General features: G+C 45.7%; 1 protein-coding gene across 2 annotated transcripts in view; it reads right to left on the bottom strand.

Annotated features, from left to right (window-relative positions):
• NSUN3 (NOP2/Sun RNA methyltransferase 3) overlaps positions 1-12,063 on the bottom strand; it is a 30,619-nt gene extending 18,556 nt beyond the window's left edge. The window contains exons 1-3 of one of the 2 annotated variants that reach the window (XM_054046123.1): positions 12,003-12,063; positions 3,498-3,601; positions 678-1,021 (exon numbers count right to left, since the gene is read on the bottom strand). In XM_054046123.1, coding sequence (XP_053902098.1) covers positions 678-1,021; positions 3,498-3,532 — 379 coding nt within the window. In that variant the 5' untranslated portion in view covers positions 3,533-3,601; positions 12,003-12,063. Of the gene's footprint in view, positions 1-677; positions 1,022-3,497; positions 3,602-11,107; positions 11,294-12,002 lie in introns of those variants that run through there. The other variant, XM_054046115.1, reaches the window with a different exon arrangement.
• Positions 12,064-13,883: the final 1,820 nt, after the last annotated feature.

Raw genomic sequence — 13,883 nt, 5'->3', positions numbered from 1 at the left:
GTGTATATGACCTATGTATATCATAACGGTCACTCTCTTTTGGTTGAAATCATCCTCCTAAAGCTTATTCATTTCCTTTGCCAACAATCTGATCCCCTTACAGCTAAAGTGTAGAACAACCCCCTGGCACAGGTACTCCATTCTCCAAAGATTCTCACTCTGCTTAATGAACTTGGGCCTATCCCTTTTATGCACCATCTACACACCCTGAGATTGCTGTATGTTCTTGTCCAGCCAACCCTGTGCAATTACATATCGTATTAACACAAAGGTGTAAAAATATTTGACACTTGAAAAAAAGCTTGTTTTCCTGCGCTAAGAACTCTGTGATTAATTTACAGTTACAGTAACATGATTGGCAGCAGTACACAATACACAGAGTGCATTCTAGACAGGAAGAAAAAGCAGTACCACTCTGTTAATGATTTTTCAATCTGCATTAATATGAAGCCAATTTACATATTAACATGTCCAGGTTTTTGACCTTACTACTAATACTAGGACAAACTGACTCCACAATATTCTGATTTCAACAATCTGAATCTACTCAGTACCGTGTCCCTTTTAAACTGAAATTTAATCTCATAACAGACACAAACATGCCTTCAAATAACTTTGATAACTGCATCTGGAACCTGATTTCTGTATTTTAATTGCATAACAATAAAATACATTACCTGGCCAGGCACACTGTAGCATAGCTATTGATTTACCACCTGGAGCAGCACACATATCCAAAACCCTTTCCCCATCCTTTATTTCCAATGCCAGCACCGACAGAAGTGAAGCAGCATTCAGCAGATAATATTCCTTGAGTTTGCCAATGTGGTGTTTTTGTGCAGGGAATCTCCCAGGAGTTCTACTAATGTAACATTTTAATGATCCTGGGAGATAGGGTAAGGTTTCCTGAAAGAGATTATGATACCCCTTCAAATGCAAGTTGTTCTCCAGTTCAGAGGAATAGCTGAATTTATTAAGCAGAACAGCATATTGCCAGCACAATGGTGATGTGAGCACCTCCCTGGAGGTTTAAAAAGGAAAAACAAAGAAGAGTTATATTAATAAGTGGCAGGTTACAGTTAAGTTTCCATAATGTAGCAAGCCCTTCATCTCAGGGAATTAAAGCAAACACCACAGCTAGGTTTTGTGCTCGTCCACAATTTTGATATTTTAAGTGTATTCTAGTAGTTTGAGTCTGTTTCCACAGGTTAATTATGAATTATGTAATAGAGTATTTTCTTCTATAGTTTTAAATGTGTTATTTTTCAATTTCATGAAATATCCCTTTGTTCTCATGTCAAGAGAAAGGGTAAGTCAGAACACTTGGTTCACCTCCATTATTTTTATATACAGGATCTCAGGAGCATACAAGCATACAGAAGCTGTGAACTCATTTGTAAAAAAAGATAGAAACAAAAAACCCAACGCTGCTCCCCATTAATCTTTCACCTTGTTCTTTTAAATCAACCCTTCATGTATTCTTTAATAATCATTGTATAATACTGTGAATCTCACAAATAAAAAGTATTTTATTCCACAGTAAAACTTATCACATAGTAAATGGTCTCTGCAAATAATTAAATTTGTCTGAAATCGGGGGCTGAGGGTGGAAGGGGAGTTTAATATATTTGGTTTTCATTGAAAAGGATAACAGTGTTTGCTGATTTGGAATCCTTTTTTGCAGTCTTTGAAAAAAATAAACCCAACAGGGTTTTGTTAGCATTTACATTTTGGGAGTCGTAAGTCACACCATGGACTGATCTGACTGATACTGACTAACTGAATCCATAAAACTAAAAAGTGACTCCAAGAGCAGATCAAATAGGCACCAAAATAAACACACTTAATACAACATCCATTACAATCTTCTTTGAAGAAGCTTTCTGAAAATAAACAAGCAAACAAAACAAAAAATAAACATTACAGATGGTCTTTTAATACTAGGGAAAGTTACCAAATAAATCAGATTCAAATCTATTTATTAGGTTCCTCAATCTTCTTTGAAAACGGTTAGAAAACAATTCAGAAGGATCTGTTGTTTTAACAATTTGACTAGCCAATGAGTACAGAGACAAAAAGCGTTTGAAGTGTTTGAAAATTAAATGTTTGATAATAGGCTCTGACTTACTCTAAAATATTTTTCAGTTCTATCCCAACATGGTTTGGTCCTGCCCACACGGTACTAGAAAACTATCTAATGGGAACTATATTCGAAATACCGGTATGTTTTACCATCCTGCCAATTTAGAAAACAATGTTCTCCAACTCTACCTCTAAGGGGCAGATCTGCAGTTGTGTAAACTGTGAAAGCTCTGTTGAAATATCTTGGGGATGCCACGTAATTTCGATGTGACTCCGATTCCCCGTTTGTAAGATAGGGATTATGATCTCACTCAAGGATATAGCAGGAGAAGAAGCTGAATAGTGAGAGAATGTTAATTTTAATCAGGCAGAGCCTAGAAAAGTACCCAGGGAAATAAATATAATTAATGGTAAATCAAGTTACTGTTTGTTCTGTAATTGGAGTGATTCCTCTTTTATAGTGTGAATATTTCTGAAGTTCATTTGATCTTTTTTTGGTCACTGTCTGATATAATTATTGTTTCCTCACTTTTCAATAAATTGCTACAGGAAATATGAAACTTGCTGATGCACCTCCCCTCCTTTGACCCTAAAGGGCTTTCCATAGGCCAAATCCTGGTGTTATTGGAGTCAAAGCAAAAATCCCATTGACTTCAGCCAAATCATAATTTGGCCCTAAGTATTCTGAGGAAGAAAGAACAGAAAGAAAAAAGGAAATCAGGAGGGAGGAGAAGAAAAGGAAAAAATATGTTTCTCTTTACTTATCGTGAAACGTTACAGAGACCAAGGATTTGTTTGTCTTATTTTTCTTAAAACTGGCTGTATTCACAATTGTTTTGCTTTTTTGACATTATTCAGACACGTTAAAACCCCTAAAGATAAAAATAATAAAAGCTATTTTGTTATGAAATATTCCCTCGTTTTAACTGTTTTTCCATTTTGTAAGTCTGTCTTGACGATCATCGTGGCACTCACTGATGAAGCAATTCAAGGCTATGATTAATACTTAGCTTTCAGCTCATAACATAGTTGTGAAAAGAAAAAGAGACAAAGTGGAAACTAAGTGAGTTATGGTTATGGAGAAGACATCCAGCCTTTATATTTTCAATTCTTTGAGGGGATTTGTCCAAGTGGGATAATGTCCTATCAAGAATGAAAAGATAAGATTGCATATGATAATAGAAGGGTCATGTCACCTAAACTGTATCTCTACATCAGGCAATGTGATCTTTCCTGCACATTCCCTCATTTCCCAGATGCTTAACTGGAATTATTAAAGACTGTGCTCATCTATCATTCCATGCTGGTATCTTAGTTGATCCGTAAAATAATCAAAAGCACAGTGTCCAGTTTGTATGAATTCTATATAGATCTTTGCAGTTATTTTATGGGGTAATGAAAAGAGAAAAAATAACCTGACTGTGCTCCATGCCTCTCCCAGCTCCTTCATGTATTGCTTCTCAAAGTGATCCAGAACAACTTGGCAGATCTGCTTTTGAGGCTTCCCTTCTGATTTCAGCTTGGAAGGGGGGAAAGTCGACATGAAAAACTATTAGCCAAAGATTGCAGTACATCAGATTTTAAATACGTGTTTGGATTAATAATGACATTAAGGTGCTCAGGTACCCCACTGATGGGCATGGTATACATGTTTTCAGGGCTGGCAACAGGAAATTTGGAGCCCTCTGTAAAATAAGATGTGTGAATACCATCTCTCCTGACCTGTGAACAAATCATCCAAACTGTTTGCTCAGGAGGCTCCCTCCCTGGACTACTAAATAAATTAAAAGGATTCTGGGGCGCCAACATACCAGGAGCAAAATAAACAAACCATCATTAAGGAGATTATATCCCTAGAAAGTTAGCGCGCCTGCAAAGGAATCCCTCTCAATGTATCTAACTAAAAGATAGAAGTTAAAGTGTATCCTTGTGCAAATCAGATGGAATCCAATCCCGCTTTGAAGAGTTAGAACAACTGCTTTCTTCTAGGAGTGAATAAGAACAGTAGAATTAATTGAACTATACGTTTTGTTTGTTTTACTTACATACACAAAGAAAATTCCTAGCAATATTTTAGGGACTCATTCTGCAGAAACAATCCACTGAGATAGATATTTGGGCTTCTATACCAGATTAAGCTATTTAAAGCAGATCTGCGAAGGAAAACACTGGGTTTGTACTCTTTTTTGCTTTTTTTGGGGAATTCTGTGCCAAAACCATAAAAATTCTGCATATTTTATTCATGAATAAATAAATGTGGAGGCTCCAGCATAGCAGTGGAGAGCACAGGCCACTGGCTGCATGAAGGTGGGAGACCACCCTGCAGCCCTCGCCCCAGGACACGGACTCGGTGGTGAGACTGCACCCAACCCTGACACAGTGCAAGAGCTGGGCCTGCCCCAGAAACACACTGGGGCCCTCTCCCTCTGCACCAGGTGCACCAAGATAGCAAGTGAGAGGGACAGAATCTCACATACATGCCCAGCCCTGGCCCCCGAACCAGGTATGGGGCAGGCAGGCTCAGCCTAGCAGGAACTAAGGGTGGAGGGGCTTAGTGTGGGGGGATCCAAGTGTGGAGTGAGATGGTTCTGTGTGGGGCAATCTGGATGTGGGCGGCTCAGTGCGGGGGGGGGGGGGGGGGGCGGGGAAAGAGGGGCAGATCTGGATGCACAGCAGAGTTGCCAACCCTCCAGGATTGTCCTGGAGTCTGCAGGAATTAAAAGATTAATCTTTAATTAAAGATTATGTCCTGTGATGAAACCTCCTGGAATACATCCAACCAAAATTGGCAACCCTAATGCACAAGGACTCGTTGGGGGGTTCCGGGTGCAGGGGGCAATGGGACTCTGCAGGGGGGGGTCCAGGTAAAGGTGGTTGGGGCTCGGCAGGGGGGTCTGGGTGTTGGGACTGGGCTCAGTACGGGGTCCAGGTGCTGGGGGCTTAGTAGGGAGGTTCGGGTGCAGCTGGTTGGGGCTCAGTGGGGTGGGGGTTCGGGTGTGGGATGCTTTTTGGGGTGGCCCAGGTGCAGGAGGGTGGGACTTGTCGGGATGGGGATTCAAGTTCGGGGGGCTCAGCGGGGAATGGTCTGGGTGCAGTGCTGGGGGTCTGGATGCATGGAGGAAGGGCTTGACAGGGGTCTGGGCTCAGCAGGGGGTGGGGTGGGGGCAGGGCAGGTCTGGGAGCATGGGGTGAGGCTCGATGGGGTATGTGGCTGGAGGACTTGGTGGGGGATTCTGGGTGTGAGGGGTTGAGGTTTGTTGTGGGGGTCTGGGTATGCGGGGGTCCAGATGCATGGGGGTCGGGCAGATGGGGGAGCAGATCCCCATACAGTGACTCCTCCTCCTGCAGTTTAGGAGCGATGGGGGCAGGGGGATATGGAGCTTCCTGCATCCGGGGGAGGTTTCCTCGGCCACTCCTTGCAGAGGAAGAGGAAGTCCTGTCCTACCATACCCCCAGCCCAGCTGGGACAAGTAGATGAGCCCTTCCCCACAGTGATTTACCCCTAAATCCTCTACGGGCTGGTTTGGGCTTATGAAACTACATGCCAACACTGCTGGGGAGGGGCACATGACCACTCTTACAGCTTCCCTTTGCTTCCCCAGCATTTTTATGTGGGGCAGCAAAGAAAACTGCCAGGGACATGAATTCTGGTGCAGAATTCCCCCCGAAGTATTCTTTAGGCTATATAAAGAGGGGGACTAAAAGCTTGGAAGGAAAAGTGCTTTTAAAAGAGGAAGGATTGGGGGGGTTGTTTGTTTTTTTTAAATAGAATTGAGGTCTTGTGTTCCGTTTCATTTGGAAGACTAAGGATGACTGGAGAACTAGTTGGATTACGAAATCAAACCTATGATGGCAGTGAAGCTTGAGCGATTCAGAGGAGAAGGGATTTTTAGATAGTCTGTTTATAATGTTGCTTTTGTTTGTGGGCCTTCATTAAGTATGTGTGTTAACAAAAACATTTAACACATAATTAGGAGGAAAAATCTCTTGGCCAAAGTGTCACTACTCCTCCGCCTTCAATTAAGATATGAAAACTTCTCTTTCCAGTTCTGCGGCTCAGCAAGGAGACCTCCAGCAAAAAGCAAGAAAGAAAAACTTGATACTTCTAAGGTATAAAAAAGGCAAGAAAGTAAACTGAAGAAAAAAAATAATTTTTTTTCTTCAGTCTTCTTCATATCTCATAAAGATACAAAAATAAAAACCAGCACCAACATATTCCTTCTCCGGCCTCCCTTTCCCCCACACACTTTGTAGATTACCTTTAAGCAGGAAAATTGACAGAACCATGGAACCACCATAACCAAGTTTTTCAGATTATTATTATTTTACAGAGAAGGGTATTGGGGCTGCACATGCATCACTGAAAATATAATCTGAAGTTAACAGGTATAGTTGAGAACATAATTAGGACAGCAGAATCTCTATCACTGGTGATAATACAAAAGAACAGATTTTGACTGTCAGGCTATTTATCTACACTAGAAAGGGTTGTACTTGTTTCCAGTAATGATGCAATTATATTTTTGCGGGAAAACTGTTACAGATTTTTCTTCCTCAGAACATAAACATATGTGGGGCTGGTATGTAGGGGGAAAAATTTACTTGCATATTAAATAAGTCTTATTTAAAATCAGGGTTACATACTGCATATGGACCTCCACATCATCATTTTTATTATGTCACTTTTCAGGGTAGAAATATACTTATAAGTACCCAATGAAAAGCAGGCATAGGAGCCCTGAAGTATAGAACAAGGAAAATAAAAACACAATTATTTATAATAACTGGCTACTGTTTGCAAATCTTTGTACCCAGTGGGTTGGTTTATAATTTAGGACCAAATTGCAGGCAGAGAGAAGTGGCCTGATAACCACAGGAGTTGGGATACACCTACTGTATTTCTTAACCTGCTAGTTCTGTGGTGTTAGAGGTTAAGGCCCCGGTACTGCATGTGGGTGTACCTCTGGTCCTACACAGAGCCCCTGAAGTCAATGTGGGTCTGTCCACAGGGTGCTCTATGCAGGACTGGGACCCATAATCAAAATTACATATAAAAATAGTCCGTAGAAGGCTAATAATATCTTACATTAAAAAAAGTCCACAAATGAGTACAGTTTACTTTCACTGCTTATGCTGTTTCTTATCTTCTTGCACTTCTCAGTACTGCCAACCCCAAGCATTCAAAAATCTGCTCCTGGGGAAATTCTGCTGGACTGCTCCATACTGGGTCAGACCAAAGTTCCATCTAGCCCAGTATCCTGTCTTCCGACAGTGGCCAATGTCAGGTATCCCAGAAAGGATGAACAGAACAGGTAAACGTCAAGTGATCCATCCCGTCGCCCATTCCCAGCTTCTGGCAAACAAAGGCTAGGGACACCATCCTGCCCACCCTGGCTAATAGCCATTGATGGACCTATCTTCCATGAATTTATTGTGTTCTTTTTTGAATGCTGTTAGTCTTGGCCTTCACAACATCCTCTGGCAAAGAGTTCTACAGGTTGACTGTGCGTTGTGTGAAAAAATACTTCCTTTTGTTTGATTTAAACCTGCTGCCTATTAATTTCATTTGGTGACCCTTATTTACTTCTTCTCATAACACAAAAACTAACACTTCTTTATTTACTTTCTCCATACCAGTCATGATTTTATAGATCTCTACTGTATTGCCCCTTAGTCATCTCTTTTCCAAGCTGAAAAGTCCCAGTCTTATTAATCGCTCCTCATATGGAAGCCATTCCATACCAATCATCATTTTTGTTGCTCTTTTCTGAACCTTTTCCAATTCCAATATATCTTTTTTGAGATGGGGCGACCACATCTGCATACAGTATTCAAGATGTGGGCATACCATGGATTTATATACAGGCAAGATGATATTTTCTGTCTTATTATCTATCCCTTTCTTAATGATTCCCAATGGTCTGTTCGCTTTTCTGACTGTTGCTGCACATTGAGTGGATGTTTTCAGAGAACTATCCATAATGACTCCAAGATCTCTCTCGAGTAGTAACAGCTAATTTAGGGGGTGGGGAGAAGAGGCAGTGGGAAAGGAAGGGGGGGTGGAATAGGGCAGGGGGAGGGAAATGTGGGAGTGAGGGGAAGGGGATAGGGCAGTGGGGGAGGGGGGTGGGAAGGTGATAGGGGAATCGCAGGGGGAAGCGGGATCCCAGCATGCTGCATCCCCTCAGCAGCAGCTGGGGTTCCCCTGTTAAGCAGGCCCATTGAACCCTCACCCTGACAAGCACTACCTCTCTACACCTGGACACCCCTCCCCAAACAGGCTCCCCTCCTCCAATCCCCTCCCCACTGAGCCCCAACCAGCAGCACCTGGACCCCCACCCAATCAAACCCTAATCCCCCAGCACCTAGACCCCACCGCTGAGCCCCATCTCCCCACACACACCCTGGTGGGGGCCCACTGAGCCCCCACCCGCTGCAGTTGGATCCTCTGCAGAGTCCCATTGCCCCTGCACCCGGAACCCACCAACAAGCCCCTGTGCATCCAGATTGCCCCACACAAACCTCTCACCCCACACCTGGATCTCCACACACTAAGCCCCTCCACACTTGTATCCTGCTGGGCTGAGCCTGCCTACCCGCACCTGGTGCATCTGGCAGAAAGGGGCAGGGCCCACAGGTGTTTCTGGGGAAGGGCCAGCCCTTGCATTGTGTCAGAGTTGGGTGCAGGTCCTTGCCAAGTCCCTGTACTAGGGAAGGTGGGGGCTTCAGGGCGATCTCCCACCTCAATGCAGCCAGTGGTCTGTGCTCCCCACTGCCATGCTGGAGCCTCCACATTTATTTATTGACAAATAAAATTTGCAGAACTTTGAAGAATTTTAAAATATTGTACGCATAATTTTTATTTTTTGGTGCAGAATTCCTTCAGGAATAAAATAAAAAAAAAATCAGAAGTCAGGGCACTCCAAAACCATAAAATTGTCTTAAAAAATCATGAACCAGTAGTTTCAAGTAGCTTTTTCTCCACCTCCTTTCTCAGGGCTTGTCTACACAGGGAAATTTGCCAGTATACCTATAATAATTATACCACTATGACTTTCTGTGTGGACATTCTTATTCTACAAGAATAATATCCACCCAGGGAGTTACATTGGTAAATGGCAGATTCTGTATGACTTTAACTGTGGATTCTGTGTAACTGTAGTCTTTAAGCCATGATTTGAGGACTTCAATAACTCAGCCAGAGGTTAGGGGTCTATTGCAGGAGTGGATAGGTGAAGTTCTGTGGCCTGCAATGTGTAGGAGGTCAGACTAGATCAGAGGTGGACAAACTTTGGCCCACAGGACCGGCCCCCGAGCTCCTGGCTCGGGAAGCTAGCACCCAGCCCCTCCCCTACTGTCCCCCCACCCCTGCAGCCTCAGCTTGCTCACTCTGCCACCGGCGCAATGCTCTGGGCGGCGGGGCTGTGAGCTCCTGGGGCAGCGCAGCTGCAGAGCCCAGCCTGACCCGGTGCTCTGTGCTGCGCGGTGGCGGTGGTGATGTGGCCCGGCTCCAGCTGGGTGGCGCGGCTGTAACGCTGCCAGCCACTGGTGCTCCAGGCAGCGCGGTAAGGGGGCAGGGAGTGGGGATTTGGATAGAGGGCAGGGGAGTTTGGGGTGGTGATCAGGGGGTGTGGATAGGGTTTGGGGAGGAACAACGGGTTGAATGGGGGCAGGGGTCCCGGGGGAGGAGGCAGTCAGGAAGGAGGGGGGTGGATGGGGCGGCAGGGGGTAGGCAGGGGACAAGGAGAAGGAGTTGGTTGGATGGGGCAGGGGTCCCATGGGGGCCTCAGGAATGAGAGGAGGGGTTTGATGGGGTCCCAGGGGTCCCAGTGCGGTCAGGGGACAGGGAGCAGAGATGTGTGGATAGGACAGGGGTTCCGGGGGGGGGGCCATCAAGGAACAGAGGGGGATGGATGGGGCAGAAGTCCCAGGGGAGGCAGATAGGAGGTGGGGGCCAGGCCATGACCCCCCTCCCCTAACCGGTCCGCCATACAATTTACGAAACCCGATGCGGCCTTCAGGCCAAAAAGTTTGCCCGTCCCTGGACTAGATGATCATCATGATCCCTTCTGACCTTAAAGTCTATGAGTCTGTAACTATAACAGAGGTTCTCAAAATGAGTTGTATCACCCCCCACTAATGCCAGATTAGTCCCTATGGTTGGGAACCACTGCTCACAGGAAAACTGTGAGCAAAATCATGTGATGTTAAAGACAGCTACCTTTACCCAGTGTAGCATTGCCAACATGCAGCATTCAAAAATCTTGAGTCAAACTCTTAAAATTCATCAGAGTGGCTTACCAAACCCACAATAATTTCAAACAACAAAAAAGACTGGATTTCACGGTCCCTGCTGCATTTTTCAGAGCCGTGAATTTGGTTGGGCCCTAATCATGAAGGCCATGAAAAAAAATTGAAATGAACACCAAGGTTGTGTCAACCCCAGGAACTGGCGCTTTAAAAATAAAACAAACCGCCAAATACTCTGCGAATCTGGCAGTCGAGACGGCAACCCTGGGAGGGAGCGCTCACTACTGCAATCATGGAGAAGAGGGGAGAGGTGCGGAAAGTCAGGGGGGGAAGAAGTGGTGTTGTGCCCTCCTGCTGCTCTCCTCTCTTGAACCCCCACGTGCCCACTAACATCTCCCTGGGTTGCTTGGGGGGAGTGATTTCTCTCTCCCCCGCCCCTTCCTATCAATCAAATTCACTCCTGACCCTTTGCTCTTTTGTCCTTTTTTGCAGAGAGGAGGAGACCGTGTCCCCTCGGGCGCTCAGCTGCCCTGCCAGCCTGGCCCCAGTGCAAGCTTGCGGTTGCAATGGGGCAGCAGCAGTGGGTCAGGAAGAAGGGCTCTTTCCCAATAGCAAGGGGGCTTGGGTCACTCCCCAATCTCCTGGGCTGTTTGCCTACTGCCAGCCAATAGCTTTTGCTACCGCACACTGACCCACCCCGCGCAGCAGCTGCTCTGGAGGAGACCGGCTGTCCCAGTCTCTTCCGGCGGCACAAGGCCCGGCCCCCGCCTCTCACCTGCTCCTGGGCCAGGGAAGGGCCCCCCCGCAGCCCACAGGAGGCAGCGAGCTGGCGGCGGAGCCGGGCTGGGGCGCGCAGCAGCCCCATGGTGAAGGGGCGCCGGGTCCGGCGTGTGCGCAGCGGCTCGGGGGAGGGACTGCCAGCGCCTGCTGCGCCCCCCGGCCTGGGGGAGTGAAGCGTTGCAGAAACGAGAGGGCGGGGCTCAGAGGCAAACAGCGCCGCCCCCACCGAGGGGGCAGAGGCGGGCCGGGCCGGGGAGGAGCTGAGCTGAGCCGGCACCGCTGCGGAGCACAGACCGTGTGGCCTCCGCCCACGAGAAAGGCAGCGGTGATGCACCGATGAGGCTGTAGCACCGAGTGCCGAGGCTGATTGACAGGCCATCTCACTGACCACCTCCCCTCCTGGCGCCCTGGGACACGCAGCTGCGCGGTGGTGTGTCATCATCCCTAGCCAAGCTACTGGCCTTGCTTGCAGGAAGCAGCACCTCACAACTCAATTCTCATTCCTACTATCAAAATCTATCTGCCGCACTCATTTTCACAGGGCAGTTTCCCGTCACCCTCCAAACTCACAGGAAGAGGAGTTCCCCACCTGGCATGCAAACATCCTCCCTCTCCACCACCACAATCAATCGACCCCTCAGTCCCGGTTGCCGACGGCACATAGCAGGAAGGCACCAGACAAATCCTGGAAGGTCACTAGATGTAACTGTTTAAGCACTCAAAAAGTCAAAAATGTCACCGAACAAAACTTCCAGAGAATTCAACATAGAATTAATTATATATATATATATACACACACACACACACACACACCACACAGACAAGTATAGTCACAAAATCATTCACAAGCAGCTCAACAGTGTTAATAAAATCTGTTATGCTCTTCTTACTACATTCTGTTGCTAGAAGGACACTGCAGCCCTCTGCTCGTTGGGAAGGGCGCTCTGTACACTGCAGCCCAGGTTGGCTGGGGCCCGGGCCGGGGTTGGTTAATTTCAGCTGAGCCTCCCTTTGTTGCCAGCCTGGATTTAAGCAGACAGGTTAGTGAAAGGGAGGGCCTGAGCTAGGGATAAGAACAGTCTCCTGACCTGAGCTAGGCCCTGTAGGGAGCCAAGAAAGTAGATTAAAAAACAAAAATTCGCTAGCTGGACCCCTCCCCCCTGCTCCCAGGGTTTCATTTCTGAAAACAGCTGGGCAGGTAATCCCAGGCCAAGTCAAGGGAAGAAGTAAAGGGGAACTGAAATCAAGCTAGCTCCACCTTTGATCCTGTAGTAAAGGCTTAATTCCTGGAGGCATGGTGCCCTGTGGCCCTGTCTCATCCCAACTCATCTTCTATCTGTGCGACTCTCCTTGCTGGCTAACCTGCTTCCCCCACCCAGCCTGCTTCATTAGCCATCTTTCTCTGCATCACACACAGGATGGGCTATCTACTACGGAGCAGTGAGAAAGAACACATTTGGGTAAAAACAAGCCCTAACTAATGTGCTGCTCTCTCCAAAGTGTGCCTGGCTTTAGCAAAATATTTAATTAGCCTCCACAAACTTCTTTTCCTCATCTGCAGATTATAGCGATCTCAGCCCAAGAAGCCCTAGAATGTGCTTCCTTCTGAGGACATGCTCACATGAGATGTAATGGCAATGACTTGGTGTGTAACAGAATGTAGTAGTAAGAAGAGCATGGAACGGATTTTATTAACACTATTGAACACTTTAAGGTGCCACCAGACTCCTTGTTGTTTTTGTAGATACAGACTAACACGGCTACCCCCTGATACTATACATATTGGTGACTTCTATACATATTGGTGTCACTGTAATGGGCAGTAAAAGTCACTAGATTTGTCAGTGGTCACTGACACTTATTTTCTCACTAGGGAAACCAAAAAGTCACAATCTAGTGACGAAGTAGATAAGTTGGTATCATGTCTCCTCACAATATGCCTCCCCCAGTGTGCTACTCCTGTAAGTATCTGGAACCTGGCTCTCGCTCTGTGGGGCCTCCCTGAATAGCTTTGTTTGTGTCTGCTTCGGTTGATTCCCTCAGTGGCAGCAGATCCTCTGGGGAACAGAGGGCCTTTCAGCAGCAATCCTAGTGACTGGGGGTTCATAGGGGCAACCTCAGCTCTATAGCTTTACAGAGCTGTCTCTTGCAAAAATAAGTGGCCACTAATATCTTAAATTATAATGGTGCAAGCAGCAAAGGCAAGGATGTAAACAGAATAATGTGAGGTTGAGGCCTTATCTCATGGACAATCAGAGCTAGGAAAGCTCCTAGCCATTTGAGATTTCTGGCCTCACACTGCAGCTGTTCAGCTTCCATTGCTGTTGTTTCATGACATGGTGTACGGTAGAACCTGAGAGTTACGAACTGACCAGTCAACCACACACCTCATTTGGAACTGGAAGTATACAACTGGAAAGCAGACAAAAATACATGAAAAAGCAAATACAGTCCACTACTGTATTAATGTAAACTACTAAAAAAAAAAAAAAAAAAGCCAAAGCAGTTTTCTTCTGTATAGTAGTTTCAAAGTTGTATTAAGCCAATGTTCAATTATAAACTTTTGAAAGAACTATAACGTCTTGTTCATAGAATCATAGAAGATTAGGGTTAGAAGAGATCTCAAAATAGTATAGGTTAAACAAGTCCTCTAAAAATTGATAGGATTTAAAAGGGCTGCATTAGTCTGATACAGTACTTGGCTTTCAAAATGTATTACTTTTGCAATAAATTCCTTTATTTTCATCTTTTTCATTAGGGAGGCTAGCTTT

The sequence above is a fragment of the Malaclemys terrapin genome, chromosome 1 (genome assembly GCF_027887155.1).
Source record: "Malaclemys terrapin pileata isolate rMalTer1 chromosome 1, rMalTer1.hap1, whole genome shotgun sequence".
NCBI lineage: Eukaryota > Metazoa > Chordata > Testudines > Emydidae > Malaclemys > Malaclemys terrapin.
The sequence above is the reverse complement of the archived record's forward strand: the minus strand, read 5'-3'. Positions and strand labels throughout refer to the sequence as shown.